This window comes from Paramisgurnus dabryanus, chromosome 3 (assembly GCF_030506205.2).
Source record: "Paramisgurnus dabryanus chromosome 3, PD_genome_1.1, whole genome shotgun sequence".
NCBI lineage: Eukaryota > Metazoa > Chordata > Actinopteri > Cypriniformes > Cobitidae > Paramisgurnus > Paramisgurnus dabryanus.
In genome coordinates, this window is record NC_133339.1 from 17,177,644 (window position 1) to 17,199,024 (window position 21,381).

Below are 21,381 nucleotides of genomic sequence, written 5' to 3' on the forward strand. Positions count from 1 at the left end.
GCGTCTAGATTTCTAGGCTAGCCGCGTGTCACTGATCAAACCAAACCATTAATCAGAGGTGCGAAGACATCAGTCATTATTGTCCCGTCACCAAAGTCTCAAAAGTCAACTTGATCGAGTGAGTGTTGTGCAGTTGCGACAAGTGCCTAAAAATGAACTTTATTTCCCAGAAACCACTTCGCGTCATAGTCCACTTCCGGTCATGCGCGATATTCTAAAACGTAACACGTGGTGGTGACGTGCGGCAGACATGGCGGATCAAGGCGAAACAAGTTTACGTGAAGAGATAAACACAGAAACAGCAGAAGATGAAACAACACAGAGTGAAATGAATGAAGACGCACTGACAGAAGAGACACAGAAGACTTTTAAAGATCTGGTGAGGAACACAACTGACAAACATTATTACATCATCTGATCTGATCCGCTTTTACAGACATGTTTGATTATTGACGCACTACACGTTGTGTTGTAATGACACTTAAGATAACTCGCTAACTTCATTTTTAGTCACATTTATATTTGTATTTTAATCTGAAATTATACTTGCTAATATATTGACACTGCGTGCGTGTGTGTGGGTGGATGATGATGATGATTTTGTGTGTGTGTGTGTGTGTGTGTGTGTGTGTGTGTGTGTGTGTGTGTGTGTGTGTGTGTGTGTGTGTGTGTGTGTGTGTGTGTGTTAGGGTGTCACTGAAGTTCTTTGTGAAGCTTGTGATCAACTGGGATGGAAGAAACCAACAAAGATCCAGGTGGAGGCGATTCCTGTAGCTCTAGAGGGTAAGAAGCCACTGCTGTCTGCATGCACATGTGTGTCTGTTTTACTGCTGTGTGTGTGTGTGTGTGTGTGTGTGTGTGTGTGTGTGTGTGTGTGTGTGTGTGTGTGTGTGTGTGTGTTACTGCTGTCTGTGTGTGTGGTGTTATTTTTGTATGTGTGTGTTGTTTTTAGCTGCATTGTGTGTTTCTCAGGTCGTGATGTCATCGGTTTAGCAGAGACGGGTTCGGGGAAGACTGGAGCGTTTGCTCTTCCTATCCTGCAGTCTCTCCTGACGTCTGCGCAGCGGCTGCACTCGCTCATACTGACACCCACACGAGAACTCGCCTTTCAGATCTCAGAACAGTTTGAGGCTTTGGGCTCCAGTATTGGGGTTAAGACAGGTAACGCACACAAACACACAAAGCCTATATGAGTAATCTACAGTACTACTGTAAGTCTGCAGACAATGCTTTTTTTTGATTAATTACTCGCCCTCTTTCATTCCACATAAATAGCAGGGTTTCAGTCACGTGATTTTGATGACGCGCGAGGGCGGGACTAAGGGCAGATGGCGGGCAGGAAGTAAAAATCTGAATACGTCTATGGAGGGAACCGTTGCAGAGAGTCCGTATTGTACAGATTTAGATCCAGTTTCAAGACATAGATACAAGGAGTTTATTAACATATGTTAAGGCTGGTTCAGACCGTACGAATTTAAAATCGTCGGCCGATTTTCCAACCCTGAGAGACCCCACACACGGCGATAAAACATCGCAGGTCTAACAGTTTTGGTCGTACAGTTAGTGGTGCGCCGCCACATGGCAAAATCAACACATCACACACGAACCGATTTGACTCCCGAGCAGTCCCAGGTCAGACGGGAAATCTCGCAAAATCTCTCGAGATCAAACGTGATTTCAGAGTAAACAATCATGGCGGACGAAGAGGATGCAGTGGCGATAGTTTGCAGTTTGTTTTTAACCGACAAAAAACGTTCTCAAAAGAAAAGGCGATGGTCAAAGAAGCGGAGACAAGACAACGGGAGCATGGACTATACTTGCTACATCATGATATGGATGTGAGTTGTTGTGACTCGTGATTTTGTTTACATGACACCGGTACATCCTCGCTTCCTCGTCACCTCGCTTTCTGATTGGCTACACGTCACAGTCCACAGGCTGCATGCTCGTTTGTCCCCGGGAGACACCACACACGAGAAGAAATCGGGCCAAAAAAATCCAACATGTTGGATATCCCCGATTTGAGATCGGAGCGGTCCCGAGGTGCTTCCGAGTAGACGAGAGCAGTCTAAACACACCACACACGGCAAGAAAATCTGATCAGTTTATTTTACGATTATCGGAGCATCCTTAAGATTGTCGGAATGGGTGAATCGGGGCTAAAATCGGCCTAATTATCCTGCCGTGTGAACCAGCCATTAGACGTGACCCTTACCTCATGAAGATGAGTGAGTTTTCGGTAGAACTGAAAGATTTACTGACAGTCAAGGCGGTTGACATCACCGACTATCTGGTCCTTCAGACATCGTATAGATGGGGATAATGTCACGCTGGACCAAAGTCTTAACTACTACTGTAATGGAATTTTTGTTGAAAGGATTTTTTTGCCAGATCTTAAACTTTGGAATGGTGTGATTCCTAAAGTTGAATGTTTTTTTTAGAAACTGTATACTTCCAGAAATACTGCGACAGCAAACAAACTTACATGTGTAATGTGATGAAGGGATATGAACTCCAAGCACTCTTTAAAGTAGGCTGTGTGATATATTTCTGTTAAATCAATAGTGCCGTATGAGACAAGATTTTGAATATTGTTGTGATTAAATGCCATTGGTTTATTTACAAGATTTTTTAAACAATTGTTATAATAACTACAAGAACATGGTGTGCAATAATACATTGGCATCCATTTCATTTCATATAATACATATTGCCAGTACAATTAGATTAGTGGATAAAAATATTACATTTGAAAACAGATGATGTGACTGATGACCCTCCCTCCTCTTTACTCTAATGGGATGACAGACTCCCAAAGATTAGACAAGACACAGCAAATAACAGGCATTTATAAATCTTCAAGCTAAATCTTTCAGCCAGGACTAGGCCTTAGTTTTTAATTATGAAATATAACTAGTTTTAACAAACATGCCTTACTAAAAACATTACTTGTGTGCATTTTGAAGCAAAACAAAGGGCACTGATGTGTTTTAAGATGTCAGTGAAGGTTGTTTTCAATTTGGACAGCTCTTACATTTATTTAGCAAACTCAAATGAACTACGGTATTCAAATTTAGACAGCAAAGACATAGGACCACATGTGACAGCTAAAAAATGTGAATTTAAACTAAGAAGTTGGGGAGCCCTGTGTAGAACTTTGTCATCTTCATGGTTTGGTCCAAAGATCTCTCAGCTCTGTTGTGTTATGTCTCAGAACATCCTTCATCTTCTCAATGTCATCCAGCATCAGCTCAGTCTGGCATCCGGCATCTGCATAGCCTGCAATATTGCAGTGGGGAGCATAATTAGTTACAGGTGAAACTTAAGAAATTAGAATATTGTGCAAAAGTTCATTTATTTCAGTAATTCAACTTATAGGTGAAACCTTTTTACAATATTCTAATTTTTCATTCTGGGTTTCATAAGCTGTAAGCCATAATCATCAAAATTATAACAAATAAAGGCTTGAAAATCTGACTTTGCATGTAATGAGTCTATATAATATATTAGTTTCACCTTTTAAGTTGAATTACTGAAATAAACTTTTGCACAATATTCAAATTTTTTGAGTTTCACCTGAAATTCATGAATATGAATTATGTGAATTGTTGTGGAGTTGGCTGACAACCTTTTTACAAACATTCAAGTTCTCTGGTCCAATTACACAGGGTGATTTTCTGACAATCACATTTGTAACATTTAATAATAATGCTAGTTACACATCTTAGTACAATAATTTACCTTGATCATTTTATCCCATTCCCACTGATGCCCTCTGATTTTGAGTAGTTGTCAGCTGGTTGCTTCGGTTCGGAGCTCTCGGCTGTCTGCGTCAGATCCGGGCTCTCAGCTGTCTATTGGAGATCCAATAGCCTCTGTACATTCCGACCGTCTTTGTTGGTGTTCCTTAAACTTCGTCATCTGCTCTCGTGGCAGAGATGCCTATGATTTGAGTTTAGTTTTTGGTAAGTTAACCGAGGTTGAATGTCGGAGCCCATTCCGACTTAGCGTCACACAAAGTTAGTTAGTTAGTTAGTTAAAGTTTATTTCGGTCAATTTCAAAAAAAGAAAAGAAAAAAAAGACAATTTACAAGCAAACATAAACACAAACATTAAATTGCAATATAAACAATTATTTAAAAAAAAAGAAAAGGTTGACCGAAAAGGTATTGGCTGAAGCGTATGCTTATTACGCCAATCCTTTTTACATATCATTTGTTTTACACACAACACAAAGACCCAAATTCATCTTGCATGTAATGACTAAAAGAAAAGAAACTAAGTTTGATTTGTTTTATATAGTGTAATCTTTTTTTTTATATATAATTTCTTAAATCTACTAATGGATTTGCAAATTTTCATCTCGTTATCGAGGCTATTCCACAGTGTAACTCCTTGAACTGACAGACTTCTTTGTTTAACATTAGTTCTAATTCGGGGTTTACTTAACATAAGAGTTCCTCTAAGATCATAGGAGATTGATTTCATTTGAAACAAGTTCTGGACACAGTCAGGAAGTTTATTATTTATTATTTTAAACATTATTTTAACTATTTTGAATTCCACTAAGTCATCAAATTTTAATAAATTAGAATTTGTAAATAACTTGTTGGTTGGGTGAAAATAATCTGTTTTATTTATAGTCCGTATAGCACGTTTTTGGAGAATTACAATTGGTTTTATTATTGTTTTGTATGTATTTCCCCAAATCTCTACACAATAAGTCATATACGGTAGTATTAGAGACTGGTAAAGTATTTTTAAGGCCTTTAAATCAAGAATATGTTTTGTTTTAGACAAAATAGCCAGAGTCTTAGAAATCTTTGACTTTATGTAGGTTATGTGGGGTTTCCAACTAATCTTATGATCAATAATGACCCCTAAAAATTTAATTTCATTTACCATTTCTAGTTCAAAATTGTCAATTCTAATCTCAACGTTTGTATTTATTTGTTTGTTACTAAATAACATAAATTTAGTTTTATTTAAATTTAATGACAGTTTATTTACATCAAACCATTTTTTTTAACATTTTCATTTCTGCTTTCACTATGTCCAGAAGCCGTCCCAAATTTTGATTTGAACAAAACAAAGTTGTATCATCTGCAAATAAAACACAATTTAATTGAGTAGACACATTACAAATATCATTAATATATAATAAAAATAACTTTGGTCCAAGGACTGATCCTTGTGGAACCCCACAAGTAGCCCTCTGTAGGTCAGACCTGCCATTGATAAATTGCACAAACTGAAATCTATTCCTGAGATAGTCACTAATCCATCTTAATGCAACACCCCTAATACCATTTATTTCAAGTTTTTTTAATAATATTTTATGATCAATGGTGTCGAATGCTTTTTTCAAATCTATAAAAATTCCAACTGAATGATTTTTATTTTCTATTGCAGAGGTCAGTTTTTCAACCAGCTCTATTACAGCCATTTCTGTGGATCGATTTGCTTGAAAACCATATTGATGATCACTTATTAGTTTATATTTTTTAATGAAACTATCTAATCTCAGTTCAAATAGTTTTTCTAATATTTTTGAAAACTGTGAAAGAAGAGAAATTGGTCTATAATTTGAAAGTAAATGGCTGTCACCGTTTTTGTAAATAGGGATAACTTTAGCTATTTTCATATTGTCCGGAAAAACTCCAGTTTGGAAAGATAAATTAAAAATATAGGTTAATGGTTTAACGACAAATGTTATAACTTCCTTAACTATTGCCATATCTATATCGTTAAAATCAGTTGATTTTTTATTTTTGAATTTATTTATTATATTTATTATTTCATTTTCATCTACTGATTTTAGAAATATTGAGCTTGTATTTGAATTAATTATGTCAACTTCCACACCTGCCTTTGATTCTGGTTGCACTATATTGTTTGCTAAATTGGCTCCTACATTTACAAAATAATTATTAAATTCATTAGCAATATCGATTGGATTAATTATAGTTTTCAATTGATTTATGAAGTACCTAGGATATTCACTTTTCTTAGTATTTCCTTTAATTGCACTATTTAGTACCTTCCAAGTCTCTTTAATGTTACTTCTATGTTTCTCTAGTAAATTATTATAATAGTCCTTTTTAGTTTTCCTTAATATATTCACTAACTTATTTTTATATTGTTTATATTTAAGTTCGGCTTCCTTTGTTCTTTTTTCTAAAAAAAATTTATATAGAAGATTCTTCTTGTTACATGCATTTTGGAGTCCTTTAGTGATCCAGGGTTTAGCTTCATACTTTGACTGTTTTTGTATGCGCATAGGACAATGTTTGTTGAGTAAATAGGTAAAAATAGACAAAAAGTTATCATAAGATTCATTTGGATCATTAATTGAGTAGACTTCATTCCAGGTCTGTACACTTAGTTCATGTTTAAAGGCTTTTATGGAAGCTGTGGTTCTAAGTCGTTTTAAATTATATTCCCCTTGTTTATTTACTTTTTGATTCTGAAAAAAATGTTGAAGTGTACTGAAGACAGGTAAATGATCACTTATATCATTTATAAGGAGACCACTTTCTATTCTACTATGAACTACATTTGTAAAAATATTGTCAATTAATGTTGAACTATTGGCTGTAATTCTTGATGGTTTTATAATAGTGGGAAAAAAACCTAAACTAAACATAGTATCCATAAAGTCTCTATGTGTTTGTAATTTAGACGCATTCAATAAATCAATGTTGAAATCACCACAAACAAAGGTTACCTTTGACATATCAAACATTTCCACAATTTTACTGTTAAATGTATCAATACATGACCCTGGAGCCCTATATATACAGCTTACCCGGATCGTTTGCAATTTTTTAACCATTATTTCCACAGTGACACATTCCATAATATTGTCTATTTTTGTTGTCATATTTTTTACTATTTTACTATTAAACTCACTACATACATATAAAGCTACCCCACCTCCTTTTTTGTTAGTTCTATTCACATTGTATAAATCATACCCATCAAGTTTGGTGTCACATTCTCTATTTACATTTAACCAAGTCTCTGAGAAAGCAATGATATGAAAATTAGGAAATTGTTTTAAGTAGTCCTTAATTTCCCCAAAGTTGGTATACAAGCTTCGACTGTTGAAGTGTATTATTGATAAAGCATTATGCATCTTTATAGTAGATTTGAATTGTTCGTTCGTGTAATACTCACAGTTGCAATTGTTTGTGTAAAAATGGTTCTCTGGATCAATTTCATTCTCCATGTCGTAATTCTTATAATCAGTAAACTCAAAACACTTCATGTTTATACTGCGTGTTTCTTTCATCGCATCGCAGTTAGATGTTCCGGATTGATCGTATTCCGTGTCATTTCCATCATCTGAAGTTGGAGTAGAGTTTTTTAACACTTCAGTCATGTTGAGTAAACTTTCATTATCACATTCGGCAATTGATTATCAGAGAGATTCACATAGTACACCGTTTTGAGATTTAATTCCTGTATGGATCCAAGTCCTTGGGTTCTTTTATCCATATGACTTTTGCAGATTCTGGAGGACCAATTTGACGAATCATAACTTTACAATTTCTTGTCCAAGTTGCCTGTATTTTATTTTGTCGTCGGAGAATACGCGCTTGTCGTGCTATATCAGCATTCTTTTTAGTCAAATGTTCATTTATGTAAACTCCGGTTCCAGACAATTTCTTTGCTTCCTTGAGCAATTCCAATTTGCTTTTGCGATTAATGAAGCGAACTACAATATTCGCCTTTCCATTTTCCCTTTTAGGAAACGTATGGCAAGCAGCGATGTCATTACTTTTAATCGGCATGTTGAGATTGTTGAAGAACTGTATTATTTGTTGTTCTAATGTTTGTAGTTCATGAGCCGGTGCGTCCTCACCTTTATCAACACTCGCTGCCGCTCTGGCATACGTTCGATGTCGTGTCTCCAATCCGGTTATGATTATATCCTCCATACGGGTGTATTGTTCCAAATCGTCAACTTTCCTTTCCAGATTCATAATCCGTTCATCCTTTTCTTTTATTATTGTTTTAAGGAGTTTCACTTCGTCCATTAGCTCCATGAGTTTTGTTTGTTGTTTAGAGACTTTGCTCAACTCTTCCGACATAAAACTCAATGATTTCTTTATTTCCTCCATTTCATCAATTTTCATTTTCGGCGGCATTTTTCTTTTCCTTTAGTTTGTGAAGCTTAGTTTTAATTTTTAAAGAGTCTTTTCAAGTTAAATTCGAAAAGCTTGAGCAGCGTCTGGATAGCATGCTGCGTGCTGCGTGATCACATGATCAAAAAAAGCACTAGGGCAGCCTAAAAAGTAGAAATGAAGTCCATTAGACTACCGGTTACTTAAAGGCGTTCTAAGCGAATCTGCGAGACGTTAGTTTTTGTTGACGTTTGAATTGTTTTCAAACAGACGGAGCGTAGCTAACTCCTCCCCCTCCCTTCCGTGCTTTCATAAACGCGCCCAACCCCCACCCCCAAATCCTTTTTGTCTTTTATTGGCTGGAACCGTTTGTTTTGTTTTGTGCTGCTAGGTTTGGCAACTGTGTTTATATTGCAGTTTGTGAAGCCTGGGCTGTCTACAGAGATCGCGTTTTTTACAGTTTGATCAGCGGACAGGCAGCAAGCAGATAGTAAGGAGATGTTTGCTGTATGTAACAAAAAATGTTTTATGGTCTAAAACGCGTCAATTCGCTTAGAGCGCCTTTAATAATCATTACTACGTAAATGAGCATTTAACGTCAACCTAATGTTATATAAACACAGCCACAAAAACCATCAACATACCTCCGACGAAGTGATCGCTGCGGGCATTAGCAGAGTTTGCTCCTACCGACGGCAGACGTACGCTTAAAATCCACTTTTTCCGTCGTTGTTTTGTGAGATTTTTACATTTTTCACCTTTATGAACGACAATCTTTGGAACTCTATAAACCCCCTTTCCTTTTTCTCGGTTAGAACGATTGGAACAGCCGTAAATTACACAAAACATAGGCATTTTAACATACGGCAGATCCAGCTACTTCACTTCCTGCCCTCCATCTGAGTTTCGCGCTTTCGCGAAACAGCAATGTGACGTCACGTGAAACCAACCTATTAAGATGAAATCTAAGAACTTTATGACCCCGATTGACAGTATTGCAACTACCACGTTCAAGGCAGTAAAGACTTAGTTAAAATAGTCCATGTGAATCCAGCGGTTAAATCTTCACTTCATCTCTACTGTACAAAAATCACTGAGCTCCGCTTTGACCCCAACCCCGCGTTTAATCAGCCTGGTTACATGACATGTCCGCATGTGTGGCAATTTCAAGTTACTTGTTCGCTTGGGCAAGTCAAATACTCTCTCACATTTAGTTTTCCCAGACAAGCATTAATGTCGAGCCCTGCCTCCAAATAACAACTTTTATTTTAGTTTCTTCACACCACTGCTCTCTTTAATGGGAGGAGTTGAATCGCAGAGTTCATATTTCAAGTATTCATTGGTCAGTACTAGTGTTGCACGATGCATCGATACTTCAAAAGTACCGCGATTCTCTGAAATAAAAAGACTTCACGGTTCCTAAATGTATTAGTGTCGATACTTTTAAGAATGAACGCATCCCAGATTTGCAAGAGACACATTTCATGTTGTTGTGTGCAACTCACGTTTCCATTGCCATGTTATGGTTAAGTGAATGTTAGCAGTTATCACTATAACCACTGCATATAGAGATGTTTTTCATATTTTGTTCAAATGTTTAATAAATCTGCTGTTCATATGTTCATTTATTAGTGTGTTATATTATTAGAATGTTGTCCCAGTTTTAAAATAAAGCACAGCAATGATATTTGAGAGTGGTTCTCCCTTTTCATGAAAAGTACCGAAAAGTATCGGAACCGAGATTCTTGACTTTGTATTGTCAAGCTAGATTAGTGGATGCAGACATTTAATATTCATCTGTAAAATACAAAATTTCCATTTACTAAAATATGTGCTATTGCTGTGGGAAGCATTGCTATTATTTTTAGTTATTAATCTTATATAGGCTAACTCATACAGGCGGCGATACACTAATGTGTTCTAGGGGTGGGGCGATATATCGACACAGTGATGAATCGTTGGACTGTCTCTGGTAATATGACAACCGATACGCTGGCATAAAATAACAATAAATTAATTAATAAACAAGATGCTTTGAATAGATTTTCCAGCCTCATTACTTTATGGCTCCTCAGGGTAGCGCTAAACACATGAATGATTAGACTAATTTTGAAAGATAAGAAGTTTGCGAGCCCGCCCCCCCCAAAAAAAAATTGTGTTTCAGTGTTTTGATATTTTCTTGTAATTAAATAATTTAGTTTTGTTAGAGAGAGCAAACACACTAACAACTGAATGTGTCTGCTGCCTGAATTCAGCAGAGTTGAACCCGGTTAGGGTTAGAAAATTCTGTCACTTCAGCAACCCTAGATCCCTGTACCTAAAAAAACATGTTGTGGACTTGCATAAAGAGACAAAAATTGCACTTAATCTTTTCCTGGGCATTTTGTTTTTATAGTTTGTCAGATATTGTTATGTATCATCATAGGGTTAGCAAGTATTAGAGAATCACTGCATCCTGGTGTCACCGTTATCGTAGCCATGTATCGTGCATCGAATCATATCGTGAGGTATCCTGCGATTCCCATCCCTAATGTGTTCAATCACACAATGGGTTTTACATCAGGTTTCCTTCTGACAATCATGAAAGTCATCAATCCAACGTACCATCAGTCTTTCACATTTAAATCAGACAAGAACGAACAATTCAGTGACTTTAAATCAGATTCAGATTTGATGTTTAAATCTGTGCACTGACTGCTGTAAGATCAGTCAATTTGATTTAGGAACTGATTCAATATGTTCACTAAAATGAATCGGACATCACTATTGTGTCTTAAAGCATGCGACTCATTTACTGTTCACCATTGATGAGGATCATAATAATTATGTTACAATTAAAATGACTTTTAAAGTATTCTTTATAGCAGTGATTTACAGCAACAATTAACGTTGCGGGTGATTGACTGTATAGAATATAAATAAGATTAACACTTTACATTAAAATAAATGATTGGGATCAAAGCAAAATTAAAATCATTTTTGTGTGCTCTGTTAGGCAGTGACTGATGTAATAACCCTAAAGGATTGTTTATTCAGAGATGATTGTGTGTTTGTGTTTCAGCTGTTGTTGTTGGAGGAATTGATATGATGTCTCAGTCGCTTGTACTTGCTAAGAAACCTCACATCATCATTGGTAAGAACATTATATAAATCTTTAATCTTCTGTTGTACAATTCTCAAAATCTCTGAATATGAAGGTGTAAAAAGACAAGTTAGGGGTTAAATCTAGATCATTTCTTTATATTATAGTATTAATTACAAACTCAAGAAATTCTCTGGGTTATATTGGTAGTATTTTTGTGTGTTCAAGGTTTTATATATAAATGCATTGGATATCATAAACTAGCAAAGGACATGACTTAAAGGAATAGTCTACCCTTTTGCCATATTAAACTATGTTATTATCTCAACTTAAACGAATTAATACATATCTATCTTTTTTTAATGCGTGCACTGTACAGCGCGTCGTGAATGTGTTAGCATTTAGCCTAGCCCCATTCATTCCTATGGTACCAAACAGGGAAGCCACCAAACACTTCCGTCTTTTCCCTATTTAAAGACTGTTACATGAGGAGTTATACCAGTAAGTATGGTGCCACAAAATAAAACTTTTTTTTGGTACCATAGGAATGAATGGGGCTAGGCTAAATGCTAACACATTCATAACGCGCTGTACAGTGCACGCATTGAAAAAAGATAGGTATGTATTAATTCATCTAGGTTGAGGTAATAACATAGTTTAATATGGCAAAAGGGTAGACTATTCCTTTAAAGGCTTTATTCTAAAAAAATGTCCATTGGGTGACTTAGTCATTAGGGTTGATCCTTATAATGTGCCAATTTTTTTTTAATTGTTCAACTCTCACCCCTAAATGTGTTAGGATATCAATAAAAGCACACTGTTCAAAATTTTGAATTGTTCATACAATATCTAGAGGTTGCTCAAAGCCTTTGAATATTTCTGAAATCACATGTTTTTGCAAAAACGGTACCATTTAAAAACGCGCAACACACATAAAACTTGATTCTTGGAGGGTAACTTTTTTCCAGTTATTTCAGTCTCTTCTGATCCGAGTAACCATATAGCCGACTTGCTGCATATTACTTCAGCCATTGTCTCAGTGTATATCGTCTATTGTGCTTCATTCACATTGAAGCTTTCTTGCTTCGAAAGACATATCACAATTAAAACAGAAGTTTTAATTGCATGAAGCATGCTCAAATAAGTATATATTATTAAACAATTATACATGACAGCACAAAGTATGACATAATACGCTAATGTGCTAAACTTCACTGTCTTGAGCATTCACACACGCACACACAAGACTGTAGGCTATTTTAAAGATGTGATTTTATAAAGCATTAGTAAGACATTGGATGCATGCAATTCAGTATCTGTGAGCACACGATGCGTCTATTCACTTTGTCTTTTAACACTTATAAACTTAACTTTCCATTGCGGAGCAAGGATTCCCATGTGAGGATTATGAAGATGTAATTAATATAATAAAGACATCGTTATCATTCACTATTTAGGAAAAAACAAAACTGGCTGGTAAAAAGTCAATGTGGCAGGTGGTCAAAAAGTTAACTTCAGGCCCTGCATGAAGGCTATTCAAAATGGCTGTAAATGTTATGATGATATGTTACGACGATCCCTGCTGTTGTTTTCGCTTGTGATAATATATTTGACACTTGGATATTTTATGATCTTTTAACTTGCTATGTATTGTATTATGCTATATGTTAATGTTATACGTTGTCATGTCTGTAACCTTGCTAATTTGTGCTGCTGGCTGTCTTGGCCAGGACGCTCTTGGAAAAGAGATTTTTAATGTCAATGAGTTTTCTTTCTGGTTAAATAAAGGTTATATATACATGATATATATATATATATATATAAGACGTAGCAGCCTAGAAATGCGACCTCCGGAGGCTGCAGCCTTCGCATTGAGAAACTTTAGAGGGACAATAATTAGTTTTGGCAGCTGCTAAAAAAATAATGCAGGAAATACCCTGCACAAAATAAAAATTATAATATTAACAAAATAATTGTAAAGTCTCACGGGCCAGATAAAATGAGGCGGCTGGCCTTGAATTTGACACCCCTGTCCTAGATCTTTCAGTTGTTAAAAAAGGTGCATCTGTTCTTCACAAAAGTACAAGTGAATCGAGCTCCAGCCCACCTCTGCAAGTGGGCCCGGTCGTGCTTAACCAGCGCAGTTTGGTTTGGATAGTGTGGGTGCACCCTTAGACTCCTCTGTATTCAGGAGAGAGTGTCAGCGTAGTGTACACACTTTTCTTAGTGACGTATGACGACATGTGGATAGCAAAGAACCCTCCGCAAACTGCATACGCTCTAATCTAAATGTGACGCTACTAAGATGGTGGCGTTACTGGAAGCTGGTAATTTTACGCTATTAAGTTTTAAAAACAGAAATTTCTACACCACCACCACACGGATTTCCCTTAGAAGGCCTTTGTTTACCTCCCTGGAACTGTTTGGATTTCTTTTGTGGAAGATAAATGGAAATTTTTTTGTACAAAGGGAGCGGACCCAATACATTTTCTGAAAATGTGTTGGTCTGAAAAATGATGGACATATGCATCTCAGACTGCTTGATGATGAGGAAATCATGGGTTTAATATCATTTTTAACCAAACTATCCTTTTAAAAAAGCTCACTGTGTTCAATCCGATTCACATTACCCATATTATTTCATTATAATGCTTCTTCACATTTGATCTCTCATAGCAACTCCAGGCCGCTTGATAGATCATCTAGAAAATACCAAAGGCTTTAACCTGCGAGCGCTGAAGTACCTGGTGATGGATGAAGCCGACCGCATTCTCAACATGGACTTTGAGTCTGAGGTAAACACACGTCTGTATATGATCTCTAACAATACAGTGTTTTATCTGACTCAGAGTTTTCATTCTGGTCCTGTAGTTTGTGAATGCTGGTCACTATAAAGATTATTGTGAATAATATTGTTTCTTGGGGGTAGGATAGTAATATGGTATCATATCATTGAGGTATAGAAATATTTCACCCAATGAGTTTCTGTGTTGTCAGGTGGACAAGATTCTGAAAGTGATTCCTCGAGAGAGACGAACTTTCCTGTTTTCAGCAACAATGACGAAGAAGGTAGAAAGAGTTTAACTTGTTTGACTCTGTGGACCCTGTACCGGGTCCAGAATTATTTTATTTTGACTTAATATAAAACATTCTTTTAATTTTTAATGGTCTGTCATGGACCCAGTACCACATATGAGATACTGTTTGAAAGCTTAGAGACTCTACTTTCTGCAGATATGCATCACTTTGAGATATGTTTTACTGTAAGAAAGTTATTTACACTTAATTTACACTATCACCCCCCCACAATTTTTTATATGATTTAATATTACCACTCAGGGCCAGAGTTATACACTTTTAAATACAGACTTCATAAAAAAAACATCAAAAAGAACCTACTTATTTTTGTGTTTATTAGAGGACTGACAACACATACAACCATGTTGAGCACTTTTAACAGTGTTTTATGTAATTTCAAAGGGTTTCCTGTATAATGATACCAAACTTTTGTATGTGCACTTCTGCTTGTGGGTATGAGAAGCTTTTGAAATTGGGTAGGCCAAATCCAGGCGAAAATCCCCAAAATAGCTTCAGGGTGTAAGAGTTTAAAGCTGTGAGTGTTGTGAACCGACAGCACTGACAGGGACGTTAATGTTTTGTGTTACTCATTTCAGGTGCAGAAACTCCAGCGGGCGGCGCTACGAGATCCTGTCAAATGTGCCGTTTCCACCAAATACGCCACCGTAGACAAACTGCAGCAGTATTACATATTCATCCCATCCAAATATAAGGTTTAAGAAGAAACTATTCACAAATCCTACTGCTGTTATAGGGATCAGAATATATCAAGACATTGTTCATTGTGTTAGGTTAAGAAGCTGTATGTTGAATGTTTGAAAATATGGACAACCATTAAAACTGATGACAGGACACATGATTGAACGTTAGGGTTAGGTTAGGGTTGGACAACTGATTGGCTTTTTAAATTCAAGCACTTGAAAAATATCTAAAAATAATTATATGCTCAAGAATTATGGATAAATATGACATTTTATTTTAGGTGGTGATATAAGTTGTTTATGTTTAGTAGTGTTCAGTATATTGTTAGTTACCTACAGCATTTTCTGTTGTATGAACATTTTCCCCACCATATTTTTTTCCCAAAAATTTGAGATTTGCACCTTCAGTGTTTGAGAGGGGTCGTGAACCAATTAGTGATTACTGTAGCTCATTTTTTTGTCCAAAAAACCTCTGATGTGTGGTGTTGAGATTATTTTGCTGCTCCTGGACACTTTGGAGCCTCTTCGATCTCAAATTATAAATATCCAGTGTGTCCCAGGTCGAAGTTGTTTAAATACTGCCTTTAAGTCAGTGTTCTTCACTCCCAATCCTGGAGAGCCGGTGCCCTGCAGAGTTTAGCTCCAACTAACATATCTCAAGATACATCAGTGCCATAGTTTTGTTTCAAGATGCGCACCAGAGTTTATAAATCGTATAAAATGCTTTTCTATCTAAGTTGAAACTAGAACATGTTTATATGAAAGTATTAAGCAAAGTTAAGTCTTCTGTGGCTCTGTCAATAAATAATTGAATAGTTTTGTTCTCCAGCTTCTGCTTTATTTACTACGCACACACACATAAAACTAACTCATAGTTTATTATAAATCCTCATGAAAGTGACTGTAATGTGTGCAGCTGATGATATATATTGATGTTTGTGTTTTAGGATTGTTATCTGGTTTCTATCTTGAATGAACTGGCTGGAAATTCCTTCATGGTTTTCTGCAGCACGTGTAATAACACTCAACGGGTGGCGCTGTTGCTCAGAAACCTTGGCATCACAGCAATTCCTCTTCACGGACAGATGAGTCAGGTACATGCTCAGAATCAAACTAATTATCACATATGTGTTTTTTTTTTTTAAATATAATGCTGATTTAGCTGAGAGCGAGGGAGAGAGAGAGACACACACTTTCTCCTTTACTGTGGTAAATATAAAGATCTTAGAGAAAAACACTTTGACAAAATCTCAAAGCTCATACCAGAGTTTCATAACTCTTCAGATTCAGATCAAATGAAGATGTTACTGGGGGAAGACAGACACCCATCAGTTGCTGCTAAATTCATTTATCAGTTACACACCATCAGAAATAATCCACAGCCCTGATCTTGTACAGTACTTTTATTTTACCTCTCATCTGCCTCCATAAATGTATATTTGTATACTTCAAATGTTTATATTTCAAAGTCTACTTTATATTGTAAATATCCTCTGATTCTATTTTATTTTATTTGCAATAGTACTTCATCCATCACCCAGCACCTTAGCTTAATTGCACCTTAATGTTTGTTAATATTGTGTTATTGTATGTTTCTTGTTTTATGTATAATGCTTTGGCAATATTGTAAGTGACACAATCATGCCAATAAAGTTCTTTAAATTGAAAATTGAATTAAAATTGAGAGAGAGAGAGAGAGAGAGAGAGAGAGAGAGAGAGAGAGAGAGAGAGAGAACACATCAATGTCCAACATTTAAAATCTCTTGTCATTGTTGTGAAAGTTTTATTTCTCTAGCGTTTGATTCAGTACAGATGGTTTCACAGCAGCTTTACATTAAAGTTTATTCTGCCTTTGAGAGAAAAAGATTCTTCACATTAAGATATTGGCGTCTGTTGTTGATCTTTAGGAAGTGTTGATGCTGATGGTGGTTTTGTTTTTCAGAACAAACGTCTGGGAGCTCTAAACAAGTTCAAGTCTAAGTCTCGTTCAGTGCTGCTGGCCACTGATGTGGCGTCTCGTGGGCTGGATATACCACATGTGGACTGTGTCATAAACTTTGACATCCCAACACACTCAAAGGTAAACTCGCACGCACACACAGACTGACAGACACGCGCACACACACACACACACACACGCTTTTCTCTGGAGTTTTGTTTTTTAATGTAAACCCTCCTTATTTCTTCAGGATTACATTCATCGTGTGGGCCGCACTGCGAGAGCAGGGAGATCGGGAAAATCCATCACATTTGTCACACAGTCAGTGTTTTTTTCTTTCTTAAACTTGTCTGTTTGTTAGTCCCTCTGTAGCTGATGATTTTATCACTTAACTCATCTTTGAGCATCATAATAACATATGACAAAGTTTTCCTCTGACCATAATTTCTTCACGCTTGAAAACAACTTGAATGCAACCCAACACTCTTTTCTCATTTAGTATTTTCTTTCTTATAAGCAACTTTAAAAATTAGATTTTCATCGCAGGGGGACTTTAAACATCTCACTCATAAGGGTGCGGGTCAGGAATCGATAGGCATGGGTGGACTGCGGGTCCAATAGCAAGACTTCATCGACTCTAATGCTTTCATGTGCTTGGATTATGGTCTTGCCTGGGCGGTCTTTTTTGCTGAGCTGCACAATGGAGTGCACGTTGAAATAAGGGAAACCATAAGATAGAATTCAAATTACTTCTACAAAAACAAAGACCATGCACAAATCAATTACAATTAGGCCTCGTAATACAAACTAAAAATAATGCAATATAAAATGTGACGCATACCAACACATATCAACAGTTCTACAAGTAGTTTATTGCAGGATAAATTGGCAGTAAAGCAGTTTTAAGGAAAGTGTTTTTAATAATTTTAACTAAGAGTGTGACGGTTATTATATAACTGTAAGACAGACGGTTATAGTTGAACACCTCCATTAGAAGTAACCCTAACCCATAGAAATGCATGAGGATTCAATTCGTGAGCAGAGAGTGAATGACAGCGCAGTCTTCTGGCAACAGTGTGATTTTAAATGTCATTGCTTTCTGTTAAATTGCTCAAAGTCATGACTGTTTAAACACACTTGGCATTACATTCATGATTTTATGGTAAAATGACACTTTTGCGTCAATCCACTGTATAGGGCTGCACGATTAATCGTATTTTTATCATGATAACAATATGTGCGGCCCACGGTTAGTTAAAGACAATCGTCGCGATTAATGTGTAAAGACCGAGCACAAAGCAGACGGTCTAGAATTAAGCAATGTGTTTGCTTGATATGGGCTGAGTCAGAGTAAACGGAGTGGATATTTGCAAGCGCGGTCTGTATTATGGTAGAATTAAGTTGGCATCACAAAATTTACAGTCATTCATTTTGAACGAACATAATGGCAGAGCAACTAGACGAAAGTGCAGAAATACGTACGTTAGTTCCCCGAAAAGGGTCATACTCCATTGTTTGGATATGAGGAAAGTGATGTTGATTAGGTAAGTTACGAGTCTTGTGCAAACTGTGCTTTTGTTTCATCCAAACGTGAAATATCAAGATTTTTAAAAGCTGAAGACACAAGCAGCAACCCAAAAAAACCCTGATCATCCACGACATACACATATATACATATACACGCAGGCCAGGCTTTTTAGGCTCCTTCATCTTTTTATATTTTTCAATTTAATTAAAAGCAACGTTGAGCCATTGATGATTGTAAAAGAAAGACGTTTAACCTATCGCAGGAGTCCGCTACGCACACACATACATTCACAATGCACCTGTTGCAAAGGTGTTTTTCGTCTCCGCCCGCAGCACCGGGGGAAAATGTAAATGAAGGTCTGGATTAAAACCTTAAGTACTGCACATAATATATGCACATAGCATCTAAGATACAATCTATAAAAGACTTCTTCCTGTAGTCATGCAAGAATGCTGTGTAATTTTTTCATGTTTGAGATTGGACTTCTTTCTTAGTTTTTCCTAACTGTTGGATACACACATAGCCATGTTCTATGTTAAAGCATTACATTTTAATTGATGCATAGCGAATTTGTAAGGTAAGGCAACCTGCATGTTTATTTCTTTTCATGTTTATTTCGTTTTGTTTTGATTGTATTGCCCTTTTCGTTATTTTTCTGCACTCCTTCGCGACTGCGAGCAGCAGAGCAGCCTGCCTCCACTTTTAAAAAATAGTGTGTGTTGATGATAAACATTTAAACCAGGGGTTCTCAAAGTTTATATTCAAAGGTCCAAATCTGAATTCTCATCATTTTCATAGGTCCGGAAAAACTTTATGTAAATCATTTGTTTATATAAGAAATCAACACACATAGTTTAGGAAAAAAAAGTTTATTTTGCATTTAAAGTAAAAAAAATTTTTAAAACATAAACACAAGAAATATGCCAAAAGTAACCAGGTGCAAAATACAGAGCAACCTAATTAGAGAATGGCACAGTTTGTTCTCTATTAGATGCATAAACCATGGCAAAAAAGTGTGGTTGGTAGGCAGAGACACTGAGCAAAATTAGGGGTGCACGTGTACCTATAAATTGGCTGATGACGCTTGCTATGCTTCTCAATGAATTACGGTGAAATGCCGCTACATCCATAAGCCAGGGGGCACTCTCGTGCAGAAACTCAATATGCGCTGCAGACGAAGAACCAGAAACACGTAGCTCCAGGAAATGTCTTAAGGATATATTTATATTGCTCTTCTTCAAACCTTTTCAGGTATTTTCATGATAATAAAGAATATGTATAATGATTATGTTTGACGAGTGTTGCTTTTTCAAATGCATGTTTTAAACGACTCAAACCAACAGTGATTTCAGATTGATAAGGACTTACTGATCAAATGCCGTAGTACATGAAGTAGCTGTGCATAATATATGGGTGTGATGGCTACAGTGTCACACAGGAAATTTTTAAATAACAAAAATAAAACTAAACGAATTGTTTACAAGTTTAATATGCATATTTAAAGTAGCAAATGCACACATTTATCAGTCACATAGAAATTAATGCACTTGTAATATGAAGTGGACGCGGGTCCGGATCAAGTTCCCGTCGGGTCCGTCCATTTATGCATCAATTTCACTCTTACACACACCGTTATACACTTGCATGAGGAATAATCACCAATTTAGGATTTAAAGGTGCTGTGTGTAAATTTGTAATTTTATTGGGTAGAGCATCACAGACTCTGGCTCTTTATGGGACGATTAAATGTGTTGCATAGATTTCTGCAAGATTAATATGCTCCGTGTCTATAAAAGTTACGGAAACTGCAAACTTTGCAGTCTGCCATTGCAAGATGAAGCCACTTCTCCTGTTGCTCTCGCACAGTCTCCGTTTAAACCACACCTTGAGTCAATGCCAGACTGACCTCAGTACAGCCTTAGCATTAAAGAAGGATATCTGAACAGAGTCTTTTTTACTAGTGTGTTCAGTTTTTTTCAAGCAACAGGTAACAGAAATAAAAAAAACATTTTAAGATGTGATGTATAACTGTATTCAGCCTTGCAGCTGTGCCAGTGGACTTTTATGGAATTTTTAAAATTACACTTAATTTGGTGCTTGGCTTTATTAATGAAAAAAAAAACTTTTGATGTACTTTAAAACAGCATCTCTTTGGCTGAATGTTTTCTATGTTTGTAGATATGATGTTGAGCTCTTCCAGCGAATAGAAACATTGATTGGGAAGAAACTTCCCGCCTTTCCGACTCAGGAAGAGGAAGTCATGATGCTGATGGAGCGAGTGAGCGAAGCTCAGAGATTTGCAAGAATCGTACGTGTCACTATTCATGAGAAACAAGTGCATTGGTTGTTCTCGAGTGAACGAGTGTGTCTGATGATGCTCTGTCTTTCAGGAGATGAAGGAAAATGGAGAGAAGAGAAAAAGAGCTCAACCTAGAGAAGAAGCGGCTGATGATGAAGAGCAGTCTTCTGGGGTTAGGAAAAAAGTCAGGGGTGGATCGTTTCGAGGAGGGAGGGGCGGCACCTCCAAACGTGGCCGCTGACTGTCTGTTGCATGTCTTGTGTATAATAAATCAACTTTTTCACAAAACAGTATCTTGTTTTCTATTCAAGTAGAAACATAACAGCGGTATATAATGATATGCAGATAATAATGTGCTTGTTAATTTCATATGTATTGATTCACATGTAGACCTTTTCCCACTGTGCATTTTTGCGTTATTCAGTGAGCAAACTAAAAGCAACTTCAGCAAGGAGTGAAAACTCAATACTCTGGATAAGAGCGTGGATGGGATAATGGCAGTCTCTCTCAGTGGCTGTCCACACGGAGACGCGAATCACTTTATACGTATACATTTTTTATCGTATTGGCGTTTCGTCCACACGGATCCGGCATTTTGGGAGACTGGAACAGCTATTTTTTGAAA

General features: G+C 36.5%; 1 protein-coding gene across 1 annotated transcript; it reads left to right on the forward strand.

The window, feature by feature from the left end:
* Positions 1-204: 204 nt before the first annotated feature.
* Positions 205-21,044, forward strand: ddx47 (DEAD (Asp-Glu-Ala-Asp) box polypeptide 47). The gene is made up of 12 exons (XM_065278507.1): positions 205-379; positions 690-783; positions 973-1,161; positions 11,191-11,262; positions 13,888-14,006; positions 14,209-14,280; positions 14,886-15,002; positions 15,938-16,084; positions 16,933-17,070; positions 17,180-17,250; positions 20,636-20,765; positions 20,848-21,044. Exons 1-12 carry the CDS (start codon positions 251-253, stop codon positions 20,995-20,997), a joined length of 1,428 nt encoding a protein of 475 aa, XP_065134579.1. The 5' UTR covers positions 205-250; the 3' UTR covers positions 20,998-21,044.
* Positions 21,045-21,381: the final 337 nt, after the last annotated feature.

What these genes read in the sequence shown, in the direction of transcription:
- ddx47 (XM_065278507.1), top strand. Translation starts at nt 251, where the DNA reads ATGGCGGATCAAGGCGAAACAAGTTTACGTGAAGAGATAAACACAGAA. An exon ending in GATTCCTGTAGCTCTAGAGG is followed by an intron (nt 784 to 972) that starts GTAAGAAGCCAC and finishes TGTGTTTCTCAG; the next exon opens with GTCGTGATGTCATCGGTTTA. An exon ending in CAGCAACAATGACGAAGAAG is followed by an intron (nt 14,281 to 14,885) that starts GTAGAAAGAGTT and finishes TACTCATTTCAG; the next exon opens with GTGCAGAAACTCCAGCGGGC.